The sequence below is a fragment of the Chaetomium fimeti genome, assembly GCF_033439085.1.
Source record: "Chaetomium fimeti strain CBS 168.71 chromosome Unknown B0H64scaffold_4, whole genome shotgun sequence".
NCBI lineage: Eukaryota > Fungi > Ascomycota > Sordariomycetes > Sordariales > Chaetomiaceae > Chaetomium > Chaetomium fimeti.
In genome coordinates, this window is record NW_026944332.1 from 1,788,612 (window position 1) to 1,805,863 (window position 17,252).

At 57.6% G+C, this 17,252-nt stretch overlaps 6 protein-coding genes and 1 non-coding gene across 7 annotated transcripts; 5 read left to right on the top strand and 2 right to left on the bottom strand.

Annotated features, from left to right (window-relative positions):
* Window positions 1-196: 196 nt before the first annotated feature.
* B0H64DRAFT_417320 (kinase-like domain-containing protein) lies at window positions 197-3,473 on the top strand (the record flags this gene model as incomplete). The annotated part of the gene is made up of 4 exons (XM_062805238.1): window positions 197-804; window positions 892-1,342; window positions 2,255-2,491; window positions 2,550-3,473. The coding sequence occupies 4 exons, from the start codon at window positions 197-199 to the stop codon at window positions 3,471-3,473; spliced, it is 2,220 nt and encodes a 739-aa protein (XP_062659186.1).
* Window positions 3,474-4,231: 758 nt separating this feature from the next.
* Window positions 4,232-5,956, top strand: B0H64DRAFT_151535 (SCA7, zinc-binding domain-containing protein). Its single transcript, XM_062798437.1, has 3 exons — window positions 4,232-4,421; window positions 4,522-4,665; window positions 4,752-5,956. Exons 1-3 carry the CDS (start codon window positions 4,406-4,408, stop codon window positions 5,825-5,827), a joined length of 1,236 nt encoding a protein of 411 aa, XP_062659187.1. The 5' UTR covers window positions 4,232-4,405; the 3' UTR covers window positions 5,828-5,956.
* Window positions 5,957-7,327: 1,371 nt separating this feature from the next.
* On the top strand, window positions 7,328-7,431 carry B0H64DRAFT_t78. Its single transcript has one exon. It is a non-coding gene; the product is annotated as a tRNA-Ala (tRNA).
* A 540-nt stretch (window positions 7,432-7,971) lies between these two features.
* On the top strand, window positions 7,972-9,385 carry B0H64DRAFT_151558 (mitochondrial carrier domain-containing protein). The gene is made up of 2 exons (XM_062798438.1): window positions 7,972-8,358; window positions 8,427-9,385. The coding sequence occupies exons 1-2, from the start codon at window positions 8,056-8,058 to the stop codon at window positions 9,351-9,353; spliced, it is 1,230 nt and encodes a 409-aa protein (XP_062659188.1). The 5' UTR covers window positions 7,972-8,055; the 3' UTR covers window positions 9,354-9,385.
* Window positions 9,386-9,417: 32 nt separating this feature from the next.
* B0H64DRAFT_442048 (uncharacterized protein) lies at window positions 9,418-10,590 on the bottom strand (the record flags this gene model as incomplete). The annotated part of the gene is made up of 3 exons (XM_062806612.1): window positions 9,418-9,921; window positions 9,976-10,526; window positions 10,581-10,590. The coding sequence occupies 3 exons, from the start codon at window positions 10,588-10,590 to the stop codon at window positions 9,418-9,420; spliced, it is 1,065 nt and encodes a 354-aa protein (XP_062659189.1).
* A 227-nt stretch (window positions 10,591-10,817) lies between these two features.
* Window positions 10,818-12,586, top strand: B0H64DRAFT_395950 (uncharacterized protein). Its single transcript, XM_062803803.1, has 4 exons — window positions 10,818-11,251; window positions 11,310-11,328; window positions 11,394-11,498; window positions 11,579-12,586. The coding sequence occupies exons 1-4, from the start codon at window positions 11,050-11,052 to the stop codon at window positions 12,423-12,425; spliced, it is 1,173 nt and encodes a 390-aa protein (XP_062659190.1). The 5' UTR covers window positions 10,818-11,049; the 3' UTR covers window positions 12,426-12,586.
* Window positions 12,587-12,864: 278 nt separating this feature from the next.
* On the bottom strand, window positions 12,865-14,841 carry B0H64DRAFT_322315 (uncharacterized protein; the record flags this gene model as incomplete). Its single annotated transcript, XM_062800553.1, has 4 exons — window positions 12,865-13,890; window positions 13,975-14,323; window positions 14,563-14,654; window positions 14,782-14,841. The coding sequence occupies 4 exons, from the start codon at window positions 14,839-14,841 to the stop codon at window positions 12,865-12,867; spliced, it is 1,527 nt and encodes a 508-aa protein (XP_062659191.1).
* Window positions 14,842-17,252: the final 2,411 nt, after the last annotated feature.

Below are 17,252 nucleotides of genomic sequence, written 5' to 3' on the forward strand. Positions count from 1 at the left end.
CATAAGCATGACATGACGGTCTCGCTCTAAAACACTAAGCTAGCTAGCCACACGAGTCGTGCACGATCCTGAGCGTCCGTCGGGCCCCTTGCCCTCGACGGCGACAAGCGAACAAACCGACCAACACGAACGAAACGAAGCGCACAACCCACCCAAACCTCCTCATCAACCCTCAACAACCCACCCACCACCCACCATGCGCCCCACGTTTCTCCTCCCCCCCCTCCTCGCCCTCCTCCCCCTCGCACAAACCTACACCCCCCTCTCCACCAGCCTCCTCAAATCCCTCCCGGCCCCCGCCGACAGCGACTACGACCCGGAAACCGGCACCCTCCTCTCCCCGCTGCTCATCCCCCGCGTCCCCGGCACGCCCGGCCAAGAAGCCGCGCAGGCCCACCTCGTCTCCTTCTTCCGCACCCACCTGCCGCAGTGGGAGGTGTCCTGGCAGAACTCCACCGACACCACGCCCGCTACCGGCGACCGCCGCCTGCCGTTCGCGAATATCGTGCTACGCCGCGAGCCGCCGTGGACGAAGGGGCGGCCGGGGGCGGCCGGGTTTTTGACGCTGGTCGCGCATTATGATAGCAAGATCGAGCCGGAGGGGTTTGTGGGCGCGACGGATAGTGCGGCGCCCTGTGCGGTTTTGATGGATGTGGCGAGGCAGGTGGAGGGGTTTTTGGGGAGGATGTGGGCGGCGGATGGGGAGGGGAAGGGCGGTGGTGGGGAGGGCGTGCAGATTTTGTTGTTGGATGGGGAGGAGGCGTTTGTGAGGTGGACGGAGACGGATAGTTTGTACGGGTCGAGGTGAGCTTTTCTTTTAGTTTTTCTTTTCGCGTCTGTGTGAGGGTTTGGGGAAAGGATGAAAGGGGGGTTGCTGACCAAAAGGGATAGGGCGCTCGCGGAGGAGTGGGAGAACACCACGCACCCCGCCCGGTCGACTTTCAAGAACCCGCTTCAGCAGATCAGCCTATTTGTGCTGCTCGACTTGCTGGGAGCCCCCAACCCGGAGGTGCCGTCGTATTTCCAGGGCACGCACTGGGCGTACAAACGGATGGCTGCCGTCGAGGGCCGGCTGCGGCAGCTCGGCCTGCTGGAGAGCAAACCCACCGGCAACCAGTTTCTGCACGACAGCGGGAAGATGGCCACGCAGTTCAGCGGGGGCGGCTTCGTGGGCGACGACCATGTGCCGTTCATGATGAGGGGCGCGCCCGTGCTGCATCTGATCCCCTCGCCGTTCCCGCATGTGTGGCATACTATGGAGGACGACGGGGACCACTTGGATGTCCCGACTATTAAGGATTGGGCGAGGATTGTTACCGCGTTTACGCTAGAATGGATGGATGTGCAGAAGACGGAGCCAAAGGGGGAAGACTAGCCATGATTGGGTTTCTATGAATGTGATTTTCGCGGGCCAAGCTGGCTGGAAGATTTTGGAGGTTGAGGACACGGTTTGCAGTATATACATGCCGCCTGAGCATTTACACCTCGGGCGACAGTTGAGGAGGACAGCACTCAACACAAAAGCTCCTCCGGGCAGCTTGAGGACGGGGGGGTTTCGTCGGGGGTCCCCTTAGTAGGTTGGGCTGGAAAGTGGGATCAAGTACATAAGTACATAACAGCGAGTCTCTGGCACTATGGATTTCTTGGTTTTGTTTGAGATCTAGGCCTTTTAAGCTCAACACTCAACTACCTTCTCGACAGTGCAAATGCTGGCTATAAAGGGTGGGCAGGGCGCTTACAGAGCGGCCAGAAGCGTACACCGTGCGAATAACTCGGCCATGCGAGGAAAGCCTTACTTTTCGTCGCAGGGCTGGGAGGCTGGAAGTCGGCACAGTCTGTATATTTGTATGCACACTGACTACCCACACTGTCTGGCCCCCAACCAGCTGAAGCGACTGGTGGGGGCGGGGTATTCCAGCGGCCGCCCTTGCGACCTGATGTGTGTTTCGGTTGGCTTGAAACATCCATCTCACTCTCACTCCATCCCCATTCCATCTCAGCTTAGGGAACAAAAGGCAGACCACCCCAGGAGCAGCAACTCTCTCCTTCATTTTCCGTCTAATCATCACTGCTCCGTGCCTGCCTGCCCGTTCCCAGTCACCGCCGACTGCAAAATTCGCCACAAAGCGGTCAGCCTGTTCATAATACCTCCCCAAAAAGAGCCACGCCTTCCCCTTCCAGAGGTGCAGGCATTTTCTCTTCCTCCATCACGGCCTCTCACGGATCTCCACCCGGGGTACCTCCTGAGCCACAGCGCAATTCTCTTCACAACATAGTCACCGCTGGTAGTGTTCTCTTCGGCCTCCCTCACTCAACCTCCCTCCGACCGCCACCCATCGCCCGCTTCGCTGTCGTCGGCGGCCTCCACCCAGCAACCCGCCCGCCCCTGCAACCCACGAGCGCTCGGCTCGCTATCGGAGACATGGACGGCAAAAGACATGCTGCGTCCTTCCAACAGTTGGAGAAACTTGGCGAGGGAACATATGCCACAGTAAGTCGAATCTTTCAATTTTCAACCCTAGCCCCCCCAATGTACTAACCTAGCCAAGGTCTTCAAAGGCCGTAACCGCCAGACAGGCGAGTTGGTAGCTCTGAAGGAGATCCACCTCGACTCGGAGGAGGGCACACCCAGCACTGCGATCCGCGAGATCTCACTTATGAAGGAGCTCAAGCACGAAAACATTGTTGCCCTCCACGATGTCATCCACACAGAGAACAAGCTGATGCTCGTCTTCGAGTACATGGACGGCGATCTTAAGAAGTACATGGACACCCAGGGCGAGAGGGGTGCCCTGAAGCCCCCAGTCATCAAGTCGTTCATGTACCAGCTGCTGAAGGGCATTGACTTCTGCCACAAGAACCGGGTCCTTCACCGTGACCTGAAGCCCCAGAATCTCCTGATCAACGGCAAGGGGCAGCTCAAGTTGGGTGATTTTGGTCTCGCTAGAGCGTTTGGCATCCCAGTCAACACCTTCTCGAACGAGGTCGTGACGCTCTGGTACCGCGCCCCCGACGTTCTGCTTGGCAGCCGCACCTATAACACCAGCATCGATATCTGGTCGGCTGGCTGTATCATGGCCGAAATGTTTTCGGGCAGACCCTTGTTCCCAGGCACCACCAACGAAGACCAGATCATTCGCATCTTCCGCATCATGGGCACGCCGACGGAGCGCACTTGGCCGGGCCTTTCGCAATTCCCTGAATACAAGACGACCTGGCAGATGTACGCCACACAGCCACTCAACAGCATCCTGCCCCAAATCGACCCTGTCGGCATCGATCTTCTCCAGCGCATGCTGCACGTCCGACCCGAGTTGCGCGTCTCGGCCGCCGAGGCACTAGTTCACCCATGGTTCAACGACCTGATAGGACCCAAGCAGCATCAGCAGCACCTCCACACACAGCAGATGATGCACCCGCATGGAGGTTACCAGCAGACCGTACCGAGCCAGAGCAACTACGGCGGCTACTAGTACTAGCAGCTATGGATGCCTACAAGACAGCAACATTGCACAACAGCCGACACCAGCGGATACAGCGGCATGGGTTCTGCCAGGAGGGATTGCTAACCATCTTGGTATCCACATCGACCCTCCGTGGCAACGGTCGCACCGAGGCTCTGGTTATCCCAGGAAGGGGGCGGCGTCGGTGAGCTGGTCCCCTTTCCCGAGAAGCAACCGGATGTCTCACGACCGATGGGCGCCTCGAGGGCAGCATGCTCGTCGGAATTTTGGTCCGGCCGACCGGCGGCAGCGAGCAGGGGAGATGAGGGGGTGGCAGCCAGTAACTACCGACATTCTTATGATATTATCCGAGTCGGTGGCAGTAATTGAGAGAGGAGAGGGACACATGATCAATTTCTGGGAGGTGCTTGCCTCCATGGAGCGACTGTGAAGAGATGGTTTGGGCTGGTAATGGGAGGGGGAGAAGCAGGGCCGTGATGGCCTGTGATGGCCTGGATGAGCAAAAGGGGCGTTTTCTAGCTACCTAGATGGATATGACTAGTGAAATATGTCAAGATGTGCTTTACTCTGTGCTTGCTTGCATTTAACTGCTTATGGTGAAGAGTAAAGAGTAGAATAGGTATCGGCTCCATTCATGTCCATTCATGTTTCCCATTCGTGCACCCCATGTGCCCATTCATGCCCCTGCACCCCTGTTGCTGATTACATGCACCAGTCCACCTTTCAGGTCGCCGCCGATTTAATTGGGCGCAGAGCTTCGGAGAGACCTCTCCTGCAACGTGCAACCACCAAGACGCCATCCACGAGCAACAAAGAAGCGCGAGAAATGGGCAACATCAGCTTATTCACCCATGATAACACTCTCACAGTTTTCCTGTAGCCTAACTTTGTGAATGCACCCAATTTTTTGATAGCACGGCCGCTGCTCCGCCCAGGCCACGATGGATTCTCGCAAGGGTACGGCTTCTCCCACGCGCGCGCTCCCCCCCCACCCCATCACTTAAACTTACCTCCTCGCAAAACCATGTTGCTAACCCGCTATGCCCGGTCGCAGCAGACGAGGAGGCCACCATTAAGGTCGCCTCAATTAAGAAATCCGTTACTCCCTCGAGACCCCAGGCATTCGGCAAGATCAAACTTAAGAAAGCACCGCCAAAACAGGCCAAGCCTGGCAATTGGAAAGAGGCCAATGTCATTGAAGGTTTGATGGTTTTTATTTTGGTCGTTCTTTTGCAGTCTCGATATCTTTTTGTCTATCTGCCCGCTAATGCTCGCGTTCGATGGCAGAGGACAAGAAGAAATCAAAAGACAATGCGATTACTGCCGCCTCGCCCAGCCCCGTCACCATCCAGCTCGACGATGCCTCTCGCGAGAACTTCCAGACCGGCCGCCCGCTCGAAGACACACTTGACATGTTCCAATGCAAGCACTGCAAAAAGGTCATTACCCGATCTGCGGGGGGAGAACACGTCGCCCGGTGCTTGAAAATCAAGAAAGAGAAGGCTCAGCGGAAGAAAGAGGCCCGTGAGGCGCGCGAACGGTTGAAGGAGGCCGCCAGGGAAGAGGAGGCGCGCAAGGCGGAGGGTGACGGTGGCGGTCGGGGCGACGACGATAGCGATGACGATGACGATACCAAAGACGGAAATGCTGGCAAGACAACCGGCAAGGCGAAGAAGACGAACGTCGCTGGCAAGAAGAGGAAAGCCGAGGGCGAGCTCGACAAGGGCAAGGCTAAGAAAAAGAAGGACGAGCCTAAGCCGAAGGCCGCGAAACCAAAGGGCCCCGTCGATGTGGAGAGGCAGTGCGGTGTACTGCTGCCGAACGGTCAGCCCTGTGCTCGGTCTCTGACCTGTAAGAGCCACAGCATGAGCGCGAAGCGAGCAGTGCCTGGCCGGTCCCTACCATACGACATGCTTTTAGCTGCGTATCAGAAGAAGAACCAGGCCAAGCAGCAGAAGGCCGCCATCGACGCCAACGCGCCCTTGGAGGACGAAGACGAAGCCAACCAGGCAGCAGTCGATAGCGATGAGGAGACGGCTGCCGTGATGGGTGCATTGGCTAACTGGAACCCGCAACCGGTCGTTCCACAGCCCGTGTTTGCGCCGACCAAGCGCCAGTACCAACTCGCTCGCCTCCACGAACAGCTCCAGACGGCAACTAACGGTGGCCGCGTCAACATTTTCAAGGTCGTCGGCTACGGAGCCCAGCGGCTTCCCGAGGGGCATCCGGGTCTGCTCGACCACGAGGACGCGCCGGGTGAACCGGACCCGGCCGCGATGGGCGGGGACTTCTCGCGCCGATCGTCCAGCTTCAGCCTTGGTGGGCCACCACAACGGCAGCCGTCGGTCACAGGTCGAGCGTAGGGTGCTCGATCTTTCAGCGTACCGACGGCTGCTCTGTACGGGTGGCCGTATCCAGCTGTCAGCTTTGGAGGTGCCGGCGTGGTTCCTCGCCACAACTCCCTCCCTAACCTCGAGACCAAGCAGGCTCTGGGGACTTGGACCGCGATGAATGTTGATTCGCATGGGCGGCCGCTGCCGAGTCTGTCGGACAACCGAGCGGCACAGCTGGAGCTGCTACGGGATCAAATGGCTCAGATTCAGCAGCAGGAGGAGGCCCAATCACAGATGGTGACCGCATGGCAGCAATCCGCCCCAGCCACGAGCCGGAGACGACGTCGCGACAGAGCGGTGATGGTCCGGCAGGGACAGGCCCGAGTGTATAATCAAAGAATGATGATGCACCCGGACCAGGCGCACCACCACATCGCAGCCTTGAAGCGGCGGGGACATACTTATGCCCAAATCCGGGAGGTGACTGCCGCTCGGGCTCGGGACTTGGCTGCAACCCAGGCTCCGAACCCGCTGGCTGCCTACCCGACCGAGTCGATGACGGATGCCGTGGCTGCCGCCGTGGCGATCACCGGCGCTCATAACCTGAGGCCGCTGATCTCCTCGCCGCAGTTGTCGGCCGCGGCGTTGGCGTCTACGTCTGCGTTTGCGCCCGTATCGATCCCTGCGCTTTCGTGGGACCATCCTGCTGCGATGGTGAGGGATGCTCAGAATGCTCCTCGCCCGCCGGTGCCGGCGCCGGTGCTACATTCACAGGCTCCGATATGAGAGCAATCGCAGCCTCGGGGGCAGGCCCGCGGTAATATTATCGGGCGTGAGATTGGGTGATGGGTGCGAGACGATGAAGCGGTATTCATCCCGCAATTGCTTTTCTTTTTTCCCTACCGGCTGATTGGCGTTAGAGCTGGGCACGTATTATACCCTTCCCCACACTGTTTCTCTTTTCTTTTCTTTGCTTTTGGGGTTCACCTCGGGCAGTCTCCTTTCCGAGGTAAAGCCCCTCCTTCTTAAACTAGGGATATTTCAAGCTTCCTTATCCGAAGCATCGGGTTCTTCACGGTTATGGTACACGGCATTAACGGCGTTTATGAGGAGATGCCACTCGGACTTGGCTTGGGCTGGGATTGGGTCTCGAACCTGGTTTGGCTTGACTTAGGGGGTTGATATTGGGGCGTTGGGTCGACGGTTTTCTACTTGGTTCATCCCATATCGGGTTCAAACATATATATTAAGGAAGGAATGGGACGCCAGTTTAGATGGCCGTTGTTTCTACTTTCGTTGTTCGCTGGCTTGATCCTCTGTCGATGTGCCTTCCATGGTGTTCATCTACCCAGTGTACCACTTTATCTGTCTCATCCCATCGCACCATCGCCATCACACCCTCCTCGCTCCTTTTCCTTCCCCATAAACACGCCTTTCTAGGCCCGTCCTAGATAAACCCACCCTCGGCCCAGCCCTCCGCATCACAGGGGCTCCACCCCCTGACTGGTGATACTCCACTTCCACTCGGCAGGGCGTGTGGCTCAGTTGGTAGAGCGTTCGCTTAGCATTTCCTGGACCCTCCGAGGTCTGTCCGGTTGTGCGAAAGGTCCTGGGTTCGATTCCCAGCTCGTCCATGGATATGTCTCTTGAGGGGAGTGGGGGGAAGGGGTTCACTTTTGGTGAAGTGTTTATGAAGGGGGTGTTGTCTTTTTGTGACTGGATGTTTGGGTTGGTTTGTGTGGGTTGGGTTTGGAAGTTTATAATGGCCGAGTGAGAGAGAAAGGGTTGGTATCGAAACTTTAAACTGAAGTTAACCAACCAACAAAAACGATACCTTTACTAAGCATCACCAGTGCCTGGTGTTACTACAGTGCTACCTATCAGAAATCATTTTTCTGGTGTCCTGCGGAGTGTCACATGCATCCGGGGTGCCATTGCGGCTCATGGTTGTCTGCGGTGTTCATGCACGGCATATCCGGCACTAACAAGCGGGATGACGTCGTTGCGGCTGGGCGTCACCCCTCGGCTCATACAAAGTAACCTTAAACAGGAACGGAACGTTTCTACTCGAGCACTCCTCCATCATTGATGTAGCACAATTGACCCGTATACACACCACTGAGCGTCTCTAGCCTGCACTTCACCTTTACTCTTACCCCAGGTGAAGATATAACCGTAACACAACCCCCCTCCCATAACCAATCCAAACCGAACCCCCACCCCCTCTCCCTTTCAAACCAGAACACAAAACCACCACCATGCCCCCAGCATCAACATCAACCCTCCTCCCCGCCCTAGGCCACGCCGCCTCGGGCGCCACAGGAACAATCGTCTCCACCGTCACCACCTACCCCCTCGACCTGGTCAACACGCGGCTCAAGGTGCAGCGGCAGCTGCGGCTGGACGGGAGCATCCAGGCGGACGACACATACAAGGGCGTGCTGGACGCCTTCCGCACCATCTACACGCGCGAGGGCGGCGCGCAGGCCTTCTTCGCGGGGCTGGGGGCGGACGTGGCCAAGTCGGCGGCGGATTCGTTCCTGTTTTTCTTGTTTTATACGGTGAGCTCATGTGCCCCTTTATGTGTTGTGATATGTCTGTGGCTGAGTGCGTGCTGATAGGAGAGCAGTGGTTCCGCGCGCGGCGGCTGGCTATGCAGAAGGATGTGCGCCATCTGGGCGGCGTCGAGGAGCTCGCGGTGGGCGCGGCGGCGGGGGCGTGCGCCAAGTTGTTTACGACGCCCGTCAGCAACGTCGTGACGCGGCGGCAAACGGCTAGTCTGCTCGACAGCAGCAGCGGTAGTAACGACAAGAGTGACAGTGGCGCGGTGGCGGCGGACAGGACAGAGACGTCCGCGCGCGACCTGAGCTTCGGCGAGATCGTCTCCGAGATGCGGCGGGAGCGCGGGGTGCTCGGCCTGTGGGCGGGCTACTCGGCTAGTCTGGTGTTGACCCTGAACCCGAGCATCACGTTCTTTTTGCAGCAGGTGCTGAAGAGGGCGCTGGTGGCGAGGGAGCGGTGGGACGAGCCGGGCGCAGCGACGACGTTCCTCTTGGCGGCGGCGAGCAAGGTTGTCGCGACGACTGTGACGTATCCCTTCCAGATCGCCAAGGCGCGGGTGCAGGTGTCGGCGGTGCCGGAAGAGAAAGAGGAGGGTGGGAAGCGGGTCGGGAGCGACAACATCTTCGCGACGGTGCTGAGGATAGCGAGGGCTGAAGGGGGGAGGGCGCTGTATGACGGGATTGGCGGCGAGTTGCTCAAAGGCTTTTTCAGCCACGGCACGACCATGCTGTCCAAGGACGTCATCCACCGGTTTATCGTGCAGCTCTATTTTGCTATCTTGGCCGTCTTGAAGCGGAATCCCCAATTTAGGGCGAAGCTATCTGCGAGGATAAAGAAAGCCCGCGAAGAGGCGCGGGAACGGTACCTTCGGGCTTCGTCATCAGGGACCAACGGAATCCGCCGAGGAGCACGTTATGTCAAGGATGCAGTTGACTCGGGGCAGAACACCCCGGCGAGTTGGTTGAGCGCGGTCCAAAAGAAGAATGGTGGCTGAGAGGGCAGTTAATCCAAAAGAAACCGTACCATCAGCCTCGGCTCCCTTTGGACCTGGGGTTCTCTCAACATCGGAACATCACTGCATCTTTCTTGACTTGGTTGCTGCCACCGGCGGAGAACCCTGTGCCTTCGCGACGCAGCTCCACCAAGCCTGGCCGGATCTTGTCCTTGCCCTCTTTCTTCGCGGACTCCTTCTCTGTCAGGTCAGCTTCGCAAACATAACAGCGCATTGATTCTCCATTAGTTGGCTTCATGAACTGGTCCACGCAGCTCTTGCAAAGCACATGCCCACAAGGCTTGGCTAGTGTAGCCCGGGAAGAATTCGAGAGCCCCTTCTTGCACGCCGGGCATATTCTTTGGGGTGTTTTGCTGTTCGAATCTGCCTCTTCGGAGAAGTTGACGGTGATGAGGCTGTGTAGTGAGTAGTGGTGTGGTTTATCCTCTGCTGATGCCGGACAAGTCGGCTGTGTCTTGACTTTCTTCTTCACCTCATGCAGAGTATTGCCGCTATTTGACGACGGTGTGACCGTAGGTGACCAGAATGATGGCAGCGTAGGCTTGGACGCCTATCATACCCTGTTAGCTTCAAAGTCCCGGGGTCCTATTGTCGTTCAACCCACCTTCTCGTCATCGATCGCTCTCCTCGCTTTCGTCCGCTCTTCCTCGGCAATGCGTGAAACCTCGTCCGGGTCCAGCGAGAACTTGCGCTTCTCGCCTGCTTTCGGGCCGTTGCCTTGCCCGTTTTTCCCATTGTCAACCTGGGCATCCCGCCCCGGCGGCTCCGTCTTTTCCCTCCCACTACTTGCACTATTCCCCCTCTTGATGCTCAGCCCGGCTTGTGTCAACTCGAACTCTCGTATGGATCTTTCTTGAGCCTCGGCATCCCGTCGTGTCTTCTCTTCTAATGCCTCGCGCTCCTCCTGCTCGCGGGTCTTGTCGGCTCGTTTGATCTCCTTCTTCTGGGCCAGGATGTTGCTGAGGGCACACTCGCGGCAGAAGATATCGCCGTGGGCGCATGCAACGGGGTCTATCGCAGGCTCGAGACACAGCCAACACGAGGCGAATGGCAAGAAGGATTCCCGCGAAAGGCGAGCGGTCGACGAGCCCCAGGCCACGCGGGCCATCGCCCGCTCGTGGGACGTGAAGATGGGTCGACTGGTGTTTCTTTTGCCTAAAAGGTTAGATTGGCTTGTTGATCTGCGGGTTTACCTGATGGAGTACTTACTGTGTGCCATTTTAAATTGTGGATGGATGGATGTTGCCGAACAAAAGTTGATTGCTAACTCGGGAAGCTGCAGTCCTTCATGAACTGCAGGCTCGAGGATCCACCCATTACATCCCAGCCCACAAGCGGAGCTGGCCTGCCCAGTGGTTGCTTGGCGGTTTGTGGGGGAGCAACCCCTGTATTTTCCACGTGCCAAAAATGGCAGTCCCTCCCAGGTCCGCCTTTCGGCAACCGCAACTCTTTTCGGGCCTGAGGGAATTGGCTGCCATTCCCAACAATTGCAGGCCATTGTGGAACCTGCGGCGAATCGGTTGAAGGCGGTCGGGTGTTTCCTTTTTGATCTACTTTTCCTGTTTTCATCAGGCCATGCCGATGAGCCTAACTCGGTGCGCGAGGTATTGAGACCATGTGAAATCTCATTCGGCAATTTTTGAATATTTGGCTTTTTTTCCTTCGTCATCGTCCGAACATGGCGACACCCGCGCCCAACCCTCAGGGGCCGAGCCTCTCGATGCGCCTGAAATCGGCCATGATTATGGGCATGACGGGCCTCGTCTCAAAATGTTTCTTGTACGGGTTCAACAGGGTCGAAGTGACGGGGCTCTCCCGCTTTCTCGATATCCTAGACAGCCGTAGAGATCCTGCAAATCGCCAGCGCGGCCTCTTGACCGGTGGGATATTAATCAGTTAGCCCGCTTCTTGTCTCATGCACACGCTGACACGCCGTAGTCTCAAACCACGTCAGCGTGTGAGTTTCGGTCTTAAACCAGGAATCTGTACAGTACATATAACTCATCACACCGCCGCTTCCAGTCTCGACGACCCCGTAGTATGGGGCATTCTCCCCCTTCGCTACACCTTTGACCCATCCAACCTGCGCTGGACTCTCGGCGCCGCCGACATCTGTTTCGCCAACAAGTAAACAAACCCACCTCTCCCCTACCCCCCTACTCACGTACCTCTCACTAACACCCTCCCCCCCCTCCCCTCCCCTGCAGATTCCTCACCAACTTCTTCACCCACGGCCAAGTCCTGCCCTGCCACCGGCTCAAACACTCCCCCTTCGGCGGCCCCTTCCAGCCGGCCCTGGGGCAAGCGATCCGCCTCCTCTCCACCCCCCTCCCCTTACCCCCGCACCACCAGACCTACACCACCACCGGCCGCGACACCCACCCGTCTCCCCTAATCCACGGCGCCTTCCGCCGCCACAGCTGGGTGCACGTGTTCCCCGAGGGGTGCGTGCACCAGCACGCGGCCGCCGACATGCGCTACTTCAAGTGGGGGCTGGCGCGCCTGATCCTCGAGGCCGAGCCCCGCCCGGACGTGCTGCCCATGTTTGTCGACGGCACCCAGCGGCTGATGCCCGAGGACCGGGGGTTTCCGCGGTTCTTGCCGCGGGTGGGCAAGACGGTGCGGGTGGCGTTTGGGGAGGTGCTGGATTATGAAAGGACGTTTGGGGATCTGAAGAGGAGGTGGGATGGGTTGGTGCGGAGGGAGAGGGAGAGGGTTGGTGGTAGCAATGGCGGTGGTGGTGCCAGCGGTGCTGGGATACGTGATGGAAAAGGGGTGGATGGGATGGCGTTGGTGGGGAAGGAGGCTGGCGCGGTGTCAGCGCCGGGGGATTTGCCGACGGAGGAGCTGATGTATGGGAAGGAGGCGCAGGAGATCAGGATAGAGGTCGCGTTGCGGATGCGGGCCGAGATCCTCAAGGTCAGGAAGGCGCTGGGCGGATATCCTGAGCCGGAGCCGGCGTTTGGGCTGGCTGAGACGTGGCGGCTGGACGACGATATCGAGGCCAAGAAGTACAAGAGCCGAGTTGACGGGAGTGATATCAACCAGGATTAGTTAATTCCGGGGATATTGTGTTGGGATAATTTGGGCTGGTTGTGTTATTACAGTGTAGATAAAACCTCTGTTAGCCTGGTTAAGTTGTAGTAGACGGTCAAGCGGAACGGATAGAAGGCGAATGGATATTCATGCGACGACTGGGAATCCTACCCGAAACGGCAGGGCTGTATTGATGAGAGATGTCAATAAAAAAACAAAAACCCTTTTAACTCCGTGGTCCTCTTTGCAGAAGGACCTAATGAACACCCCGATGTCTCCTCTAAAATGCATCCCCCCGGTCCACTGTCACAACATGCCGACTCTTGCCCTTATCTTGCATAACCATGCCCTCTCGTCGGCCAGCCACAAACAGGAAGCCATCAGTTACCCAACATCCGCCCCCCGACCAAAAGTTACGCCCGCACCCCATACCCTGCCCTGCGCCAGCGCCCCGAGGTCACCTCAACACCCGTTCACCAACACCCAAAGGAGACGCCGACCTCGCCTCCTCCTCTTTAACCACCTTCCCAAGAAACCCCGCCAGCGCCTTCGCCTGATACATGCCAGTATCCCTATACGCGGTCTCGATTATGTTCAGCGCCCACGAGCGGTAGCGGGCCGGGACGCCCGGCGCACAGCCCGCGACCTTCACCTCGAACAGCAGCGTCGGGATGCCGGCGATGCCGATCATGGCGCCGCGCTTCGTCTTGTCGAAGCAGTCCCAGTGCGCCGGCTGCAGCTTCGGATGGCGGTAGTGCGTCGGGACCGAGACCAACATGTCGCGCGCCAGCCGCCGGATCCAGCCGAGCGAGCGCTTCTGCTGCTCGGCCGAGACCAGCGCCGCGCTGCTTGCCGGGAACCGCGCCACGCTCTCGAGCAGCATCTGGTTGACCAGGGTGTGGGCCCAGCGGTAGTGGTTCCAGACCCGCGCGATGTAGGTGTTGTCGTAGATGTGGTAGCAGCCGTCGAAGACGGCCTCGAGAGGGAAGAAGCCGTCGTTGAGGCGCTCTTCGGCGACCACCCATATACCCTCTTGGCGCGCTTCCCAGGCCTCGAGATCCCGGTTAATTTCTAGTGCCTCGCGAATTAGGGCGGCCGTCTTGGGACGCCCATCTACGAGCGGTTGGCTACGGGCGAGGGCTGACAGCTGAACGAAACGTGCAATCACTTTGATAAGTTCAGCCGATGGACGGTCGCGCTCCGTTACCGTGTTGTCGATGGTGGCGATCCAGTTGAAGAAAGTGCCAGGGAGAGCCCCTTCGCATTGGCGGTCGATGTGAGTGGGAATCACGACATTCGGTTCTGGCGAGGAGAACTGGAAGGAGCCCTGTCTCGAAGAGACCATCGAGAAGCACAGCTGTAGGAGCCCTCGCGGTCCATCGGCTGGTGACTGCGGTAAAGGAAGAGAGTTGTTCAAGATTGCGGCACCACCCATGACGTGCGTTCGCGCGGGGCTGGACGGCTCGTTCCCGCCACGTATAACCTAATGGTGGTGAGTTAGCTTACTGCCGTCTTCGACACAGCCTGGTTCGTCCCCAATCTCCCGACCCTCCCAGCTGCAGCTCACCTCATACATAGCCATCATCACCACAGTCCGCATTATAAGATCCAACTCGATACTTCCCATGTCTCGGACGGAGGATGCCATATTGTGCAGAGCGAGCCCGTAATGATGCTTCGATAATGTGTTCATCTCTTTGTCGCCCGTGAGATTCGAGAGGCCGGCCAGCCCCACGGCAGCTATGATGTCCCGTGTCGCCCGCGAGTGAACCCATTTTATCCCTCGGAGCTCGTGGCCTGCCCTTGGCTCGTCTGGAAGCCCGATTATGTAGTGCTCGATATAAAATTGAATGCCTTTGTCGACGGGGGTAGCACATATCTCCTTAATTAGTCGCTTCCCCGCGGCGGTCTTTCGACTGTTCGCGGTGACTGTATTGGATAGTGGCGGAATGGCCGCTTCCGGCGCCGATGATCGGCTTCTTGCTGAGGAGGGCGAGGCCGACGTTGGTGAAGATCCGGACAAGTCTCCCAACTCTGATATCTCCGAAGCTCCTCCCCACTGAGCATGCGCTTTCTTCATGACCTTGTTGCTTTCATCCCGAAACATCAATGAAAGCTGGTCTCGATACCCGGGGCATGGTTTGCGGACCCGTACACATTGCGTACACTGCGGTTGGACTTTGTCGCACTAACTCGGGTCAGCATGGGATGCCTCTCGAGGCCCTCGACACTGGGGATTGCGGTAAGCTAAATAAACGAGTTGGCAAAGACGACAAATTTCTGGTTCTGTGAAACACACCCAACCAGCCAGGCTTTTGTTCCATGTCCCCCCCAACATTTAAAAGAGAAACAAGTGGGTAGTACCAAACCTTACCTTAATGCGCCTCGTCCGGCAGCTCTGGCAGCCCTGTGATGCCTTGCCGCAATACACCATGGTTGATATCACTCACACGGATGGGGAAAGCGAAGACCAGAACGGGTATTCAGTTCGCGGGGCGTGTGTTTCAACTCGCACGGAGAGCTCGGGATGCTACTCAGATAATAGCGGGAAGACGGGGATTTGACCGGACAGGGCCTGCAGGGAATCCAGATCGTCGGCGAGCTGGAGATGGCAGCAAATAAGCGGCAGTCTGCTCCGGCATGCTGTGTGTCGATTCAACGGTTCGGATTCGCTTCGGCAAGGAACAGAGCATGCTACGGCGAAACGTGTCCCAGCACCGCTCAGTGATGAACCACCCAGGATGCAGTTAGACTTTCCCCGAAACTGCGCCAGATGGAGACGGAAGCCTGGCCTAGCTTCCGCGGTGAACGAGGTTGGAGTGAACTGCCTGAAGCAGTGTGGCTCCTCTGCGATGGCGGGGGCCGCTCCGGGCCTTTGTTCCTGTTTCTCGCCAATGGCGCTGCTGCTTTGGTGAGGGTTCGTCGACTAGCGCAAAGAAAAGACGCCGGCAAATGCTTGGTGCCCGGTTCAACTAGACGCAAGGCGAGTAACAAGTCGCTGGAGACGGCTGCTGACGGGGGAGTTGGAAAAGAACGACAAGAGCGGACGAGGGTCCACGATCGGCGCCACCGTGAGTGAGGTCAAGAAGTGATGAGCAAGGAGAACCTTGCAGAAGTTCCAGAAATAAACGTCACCAAGACCGCCGACCCGAAACACCCATGATTATCGGGAAACAGAGAGACGCCGTTAAAGGGTGAAAATTGTCCATGAACTCTCGGGACGTTACTGACGAGTTCGTGCGCGCTGGACCACAAATACGACCCCGGCCTGGAACAGCGCCTAGTTGGAAGCTCCCGTCTTCCCTGATGCTGGTTCAGGGCCTGGCCTGGCCGACAGTGGGGATATGTGCGCAGGAAACCCCCCGGTGTCAATTGGCACTCACCGATCTACCGAGGAGTGAGACAAACAGTGTCGGAAACGATCTGCCACCTTCTTCCCCGCCGAAAATATGTAGACTCGAAACCGGCCGCGACGACAGCTTAACCAGCTCAACGTTGTGAAGCCCGAGAGAGAAACAGCACACCGGGAACCGGCGGCGCAGGGTGCAGGTCAGTTTACGGCCAATGGACAAGATTTCCGAGCCAAGACAGGAAGGAGGAGAAAAGCCACCACTGGGTCAAAACACGGACCACCTGCAGCTGTCTGATCAGCAGCACCTGCCTGCCGGAGGGCCCAAAGGACGAGAACGCGGCAGGCATCGAAAATGGGAACGGGGAACATCCATGGATGATACAATGTGTTGCCTCGCCCAAAAGATCTGAACTGTCTTGGTCAGCTGCTTGGTTTCTCATAATTACCTACTTCGGTTTTGTGTAAGTCTTACGACCTAGGTAGGCAGCTCGGTAGGTCTTGAGATACCGGGCATACTGGCTTTCTGAAGAACGCTTACAGACAATACATTTCGGCTTGGGAGACGGTCAGTCCAAGCTGGGTGTCGACCGTTATAGCGTCCGTGTCACTTTGCTAGCTTACCCAGAAGTACCTACCAAGTCATAATTACCGGTCTTGCGAATAACAATTCGTAGTGTATATGTTGTGTTGCTTGTTTTGTGTAAGCTCCATACTGTTTGGCAATGAAGCGGCTGTTCCCGAGCACCACCCACCCCACCAGTTTAAACATTTAACGGTATCTTTTTTGAAGTGTCTTGGCACTTCTTTTCTTCCCGTACCGAGGGCAAGCGGTTTGGCTCAAACTGCCAGAGGCGGTGTTCGTTCGACTACCACGGAAACGGGAGGTAGGTACCTAGGTACCTTACCTGGCAAAGTAGCGGGAGACCTACCACGGCGTTCAAATGTGGCTTGAAAGAAAGCGAATTACAAGAATGATTCTCAAGAACCGCGAAGGAATCCGCCGACCTCTATGCCGTTCCCGATGAATATCAAATAGGTCGCTTGGTGGGTTTCCCCGGGTGCAAAGTGGGTATGTACACCCGGCAAAGTAGGCGGCGGTACCGACCTCAGCCAGATGTGCGAATCGGCAGCCACCCGGGGATTTGTGGCGCCCGGGAGATGCGAACGGGACCGGGCCCGGACCCGGGTCAGGCTTACCTTCCTGAGACCGTCGGTTCAGCTGATAGGACTCGGATGCAGAAGCAAACTCGCTCGGGTGCGGTGGTTGCCGGTGTTATTTCCCGTCCCTACCCTAACCGTGGGACTAGTCTGCCTCTGTGCATCCATCCATTGACGACGTGTATTTATCATGAGGTGTGCTGGTGACTGAAGAAATAAATAAATAAACAAACGTAGGTACCTAGACAATGAAGTCATGGACTTCTTCTCTCTTCTATTTCTCCGTCCCATTAGTGGTCGAGGCAACGAGGCAAGTGCGGAGGCTTCGCAGCGGG

What these genes read in the sequence shown, in the direction of transcription:
- B0H64DRAFT_151535 (XM_062798437.1), top strand. An exon ending in AGAGGCCAATGTCATTGAAG is followed by an intron (nt 4,666 to 4,751) that starts GTTTGATGGTTT and finishes GTTCGATGGCAG; the next exon opens with AGGACAAGAAGAAATCAAAA.
- B0H64DRAFT_151558 (XM_062798438.1), top strand. Translation starts at nt 8,056, where the DNA reads ATGCCCCCAGCATCAACATCAACCCTCCTCCCCGCCCTAGGCCACGCC. An exon ending in TGTTTTTCTTGTTTTATACG is followed by an intron (nt 8,359 to 8,426) that starts GTGAGCTCATGT and finishes ATAGGAGAGCAG; the next exon opens with TGGTTCCGCGCGCGGCGGCT.
- B0H64DRAFT_395950 (XM_062803803.1), top strand. Translation starts at nt 11,050, where the DNA reads ATGGCGACACCCGCGCCCAACCCTCAGGGGCCGAGCCTCTCGATGCGC. An exon ending in GACATCTGTTTCGCCAACAA is followed by an intron (nt 11,499 to 11,578) that starts GTAAACAAACCC and finishes CCTCCCCTGCAG; the next exon opens with ATTCCTCACCAACTTCTTCA.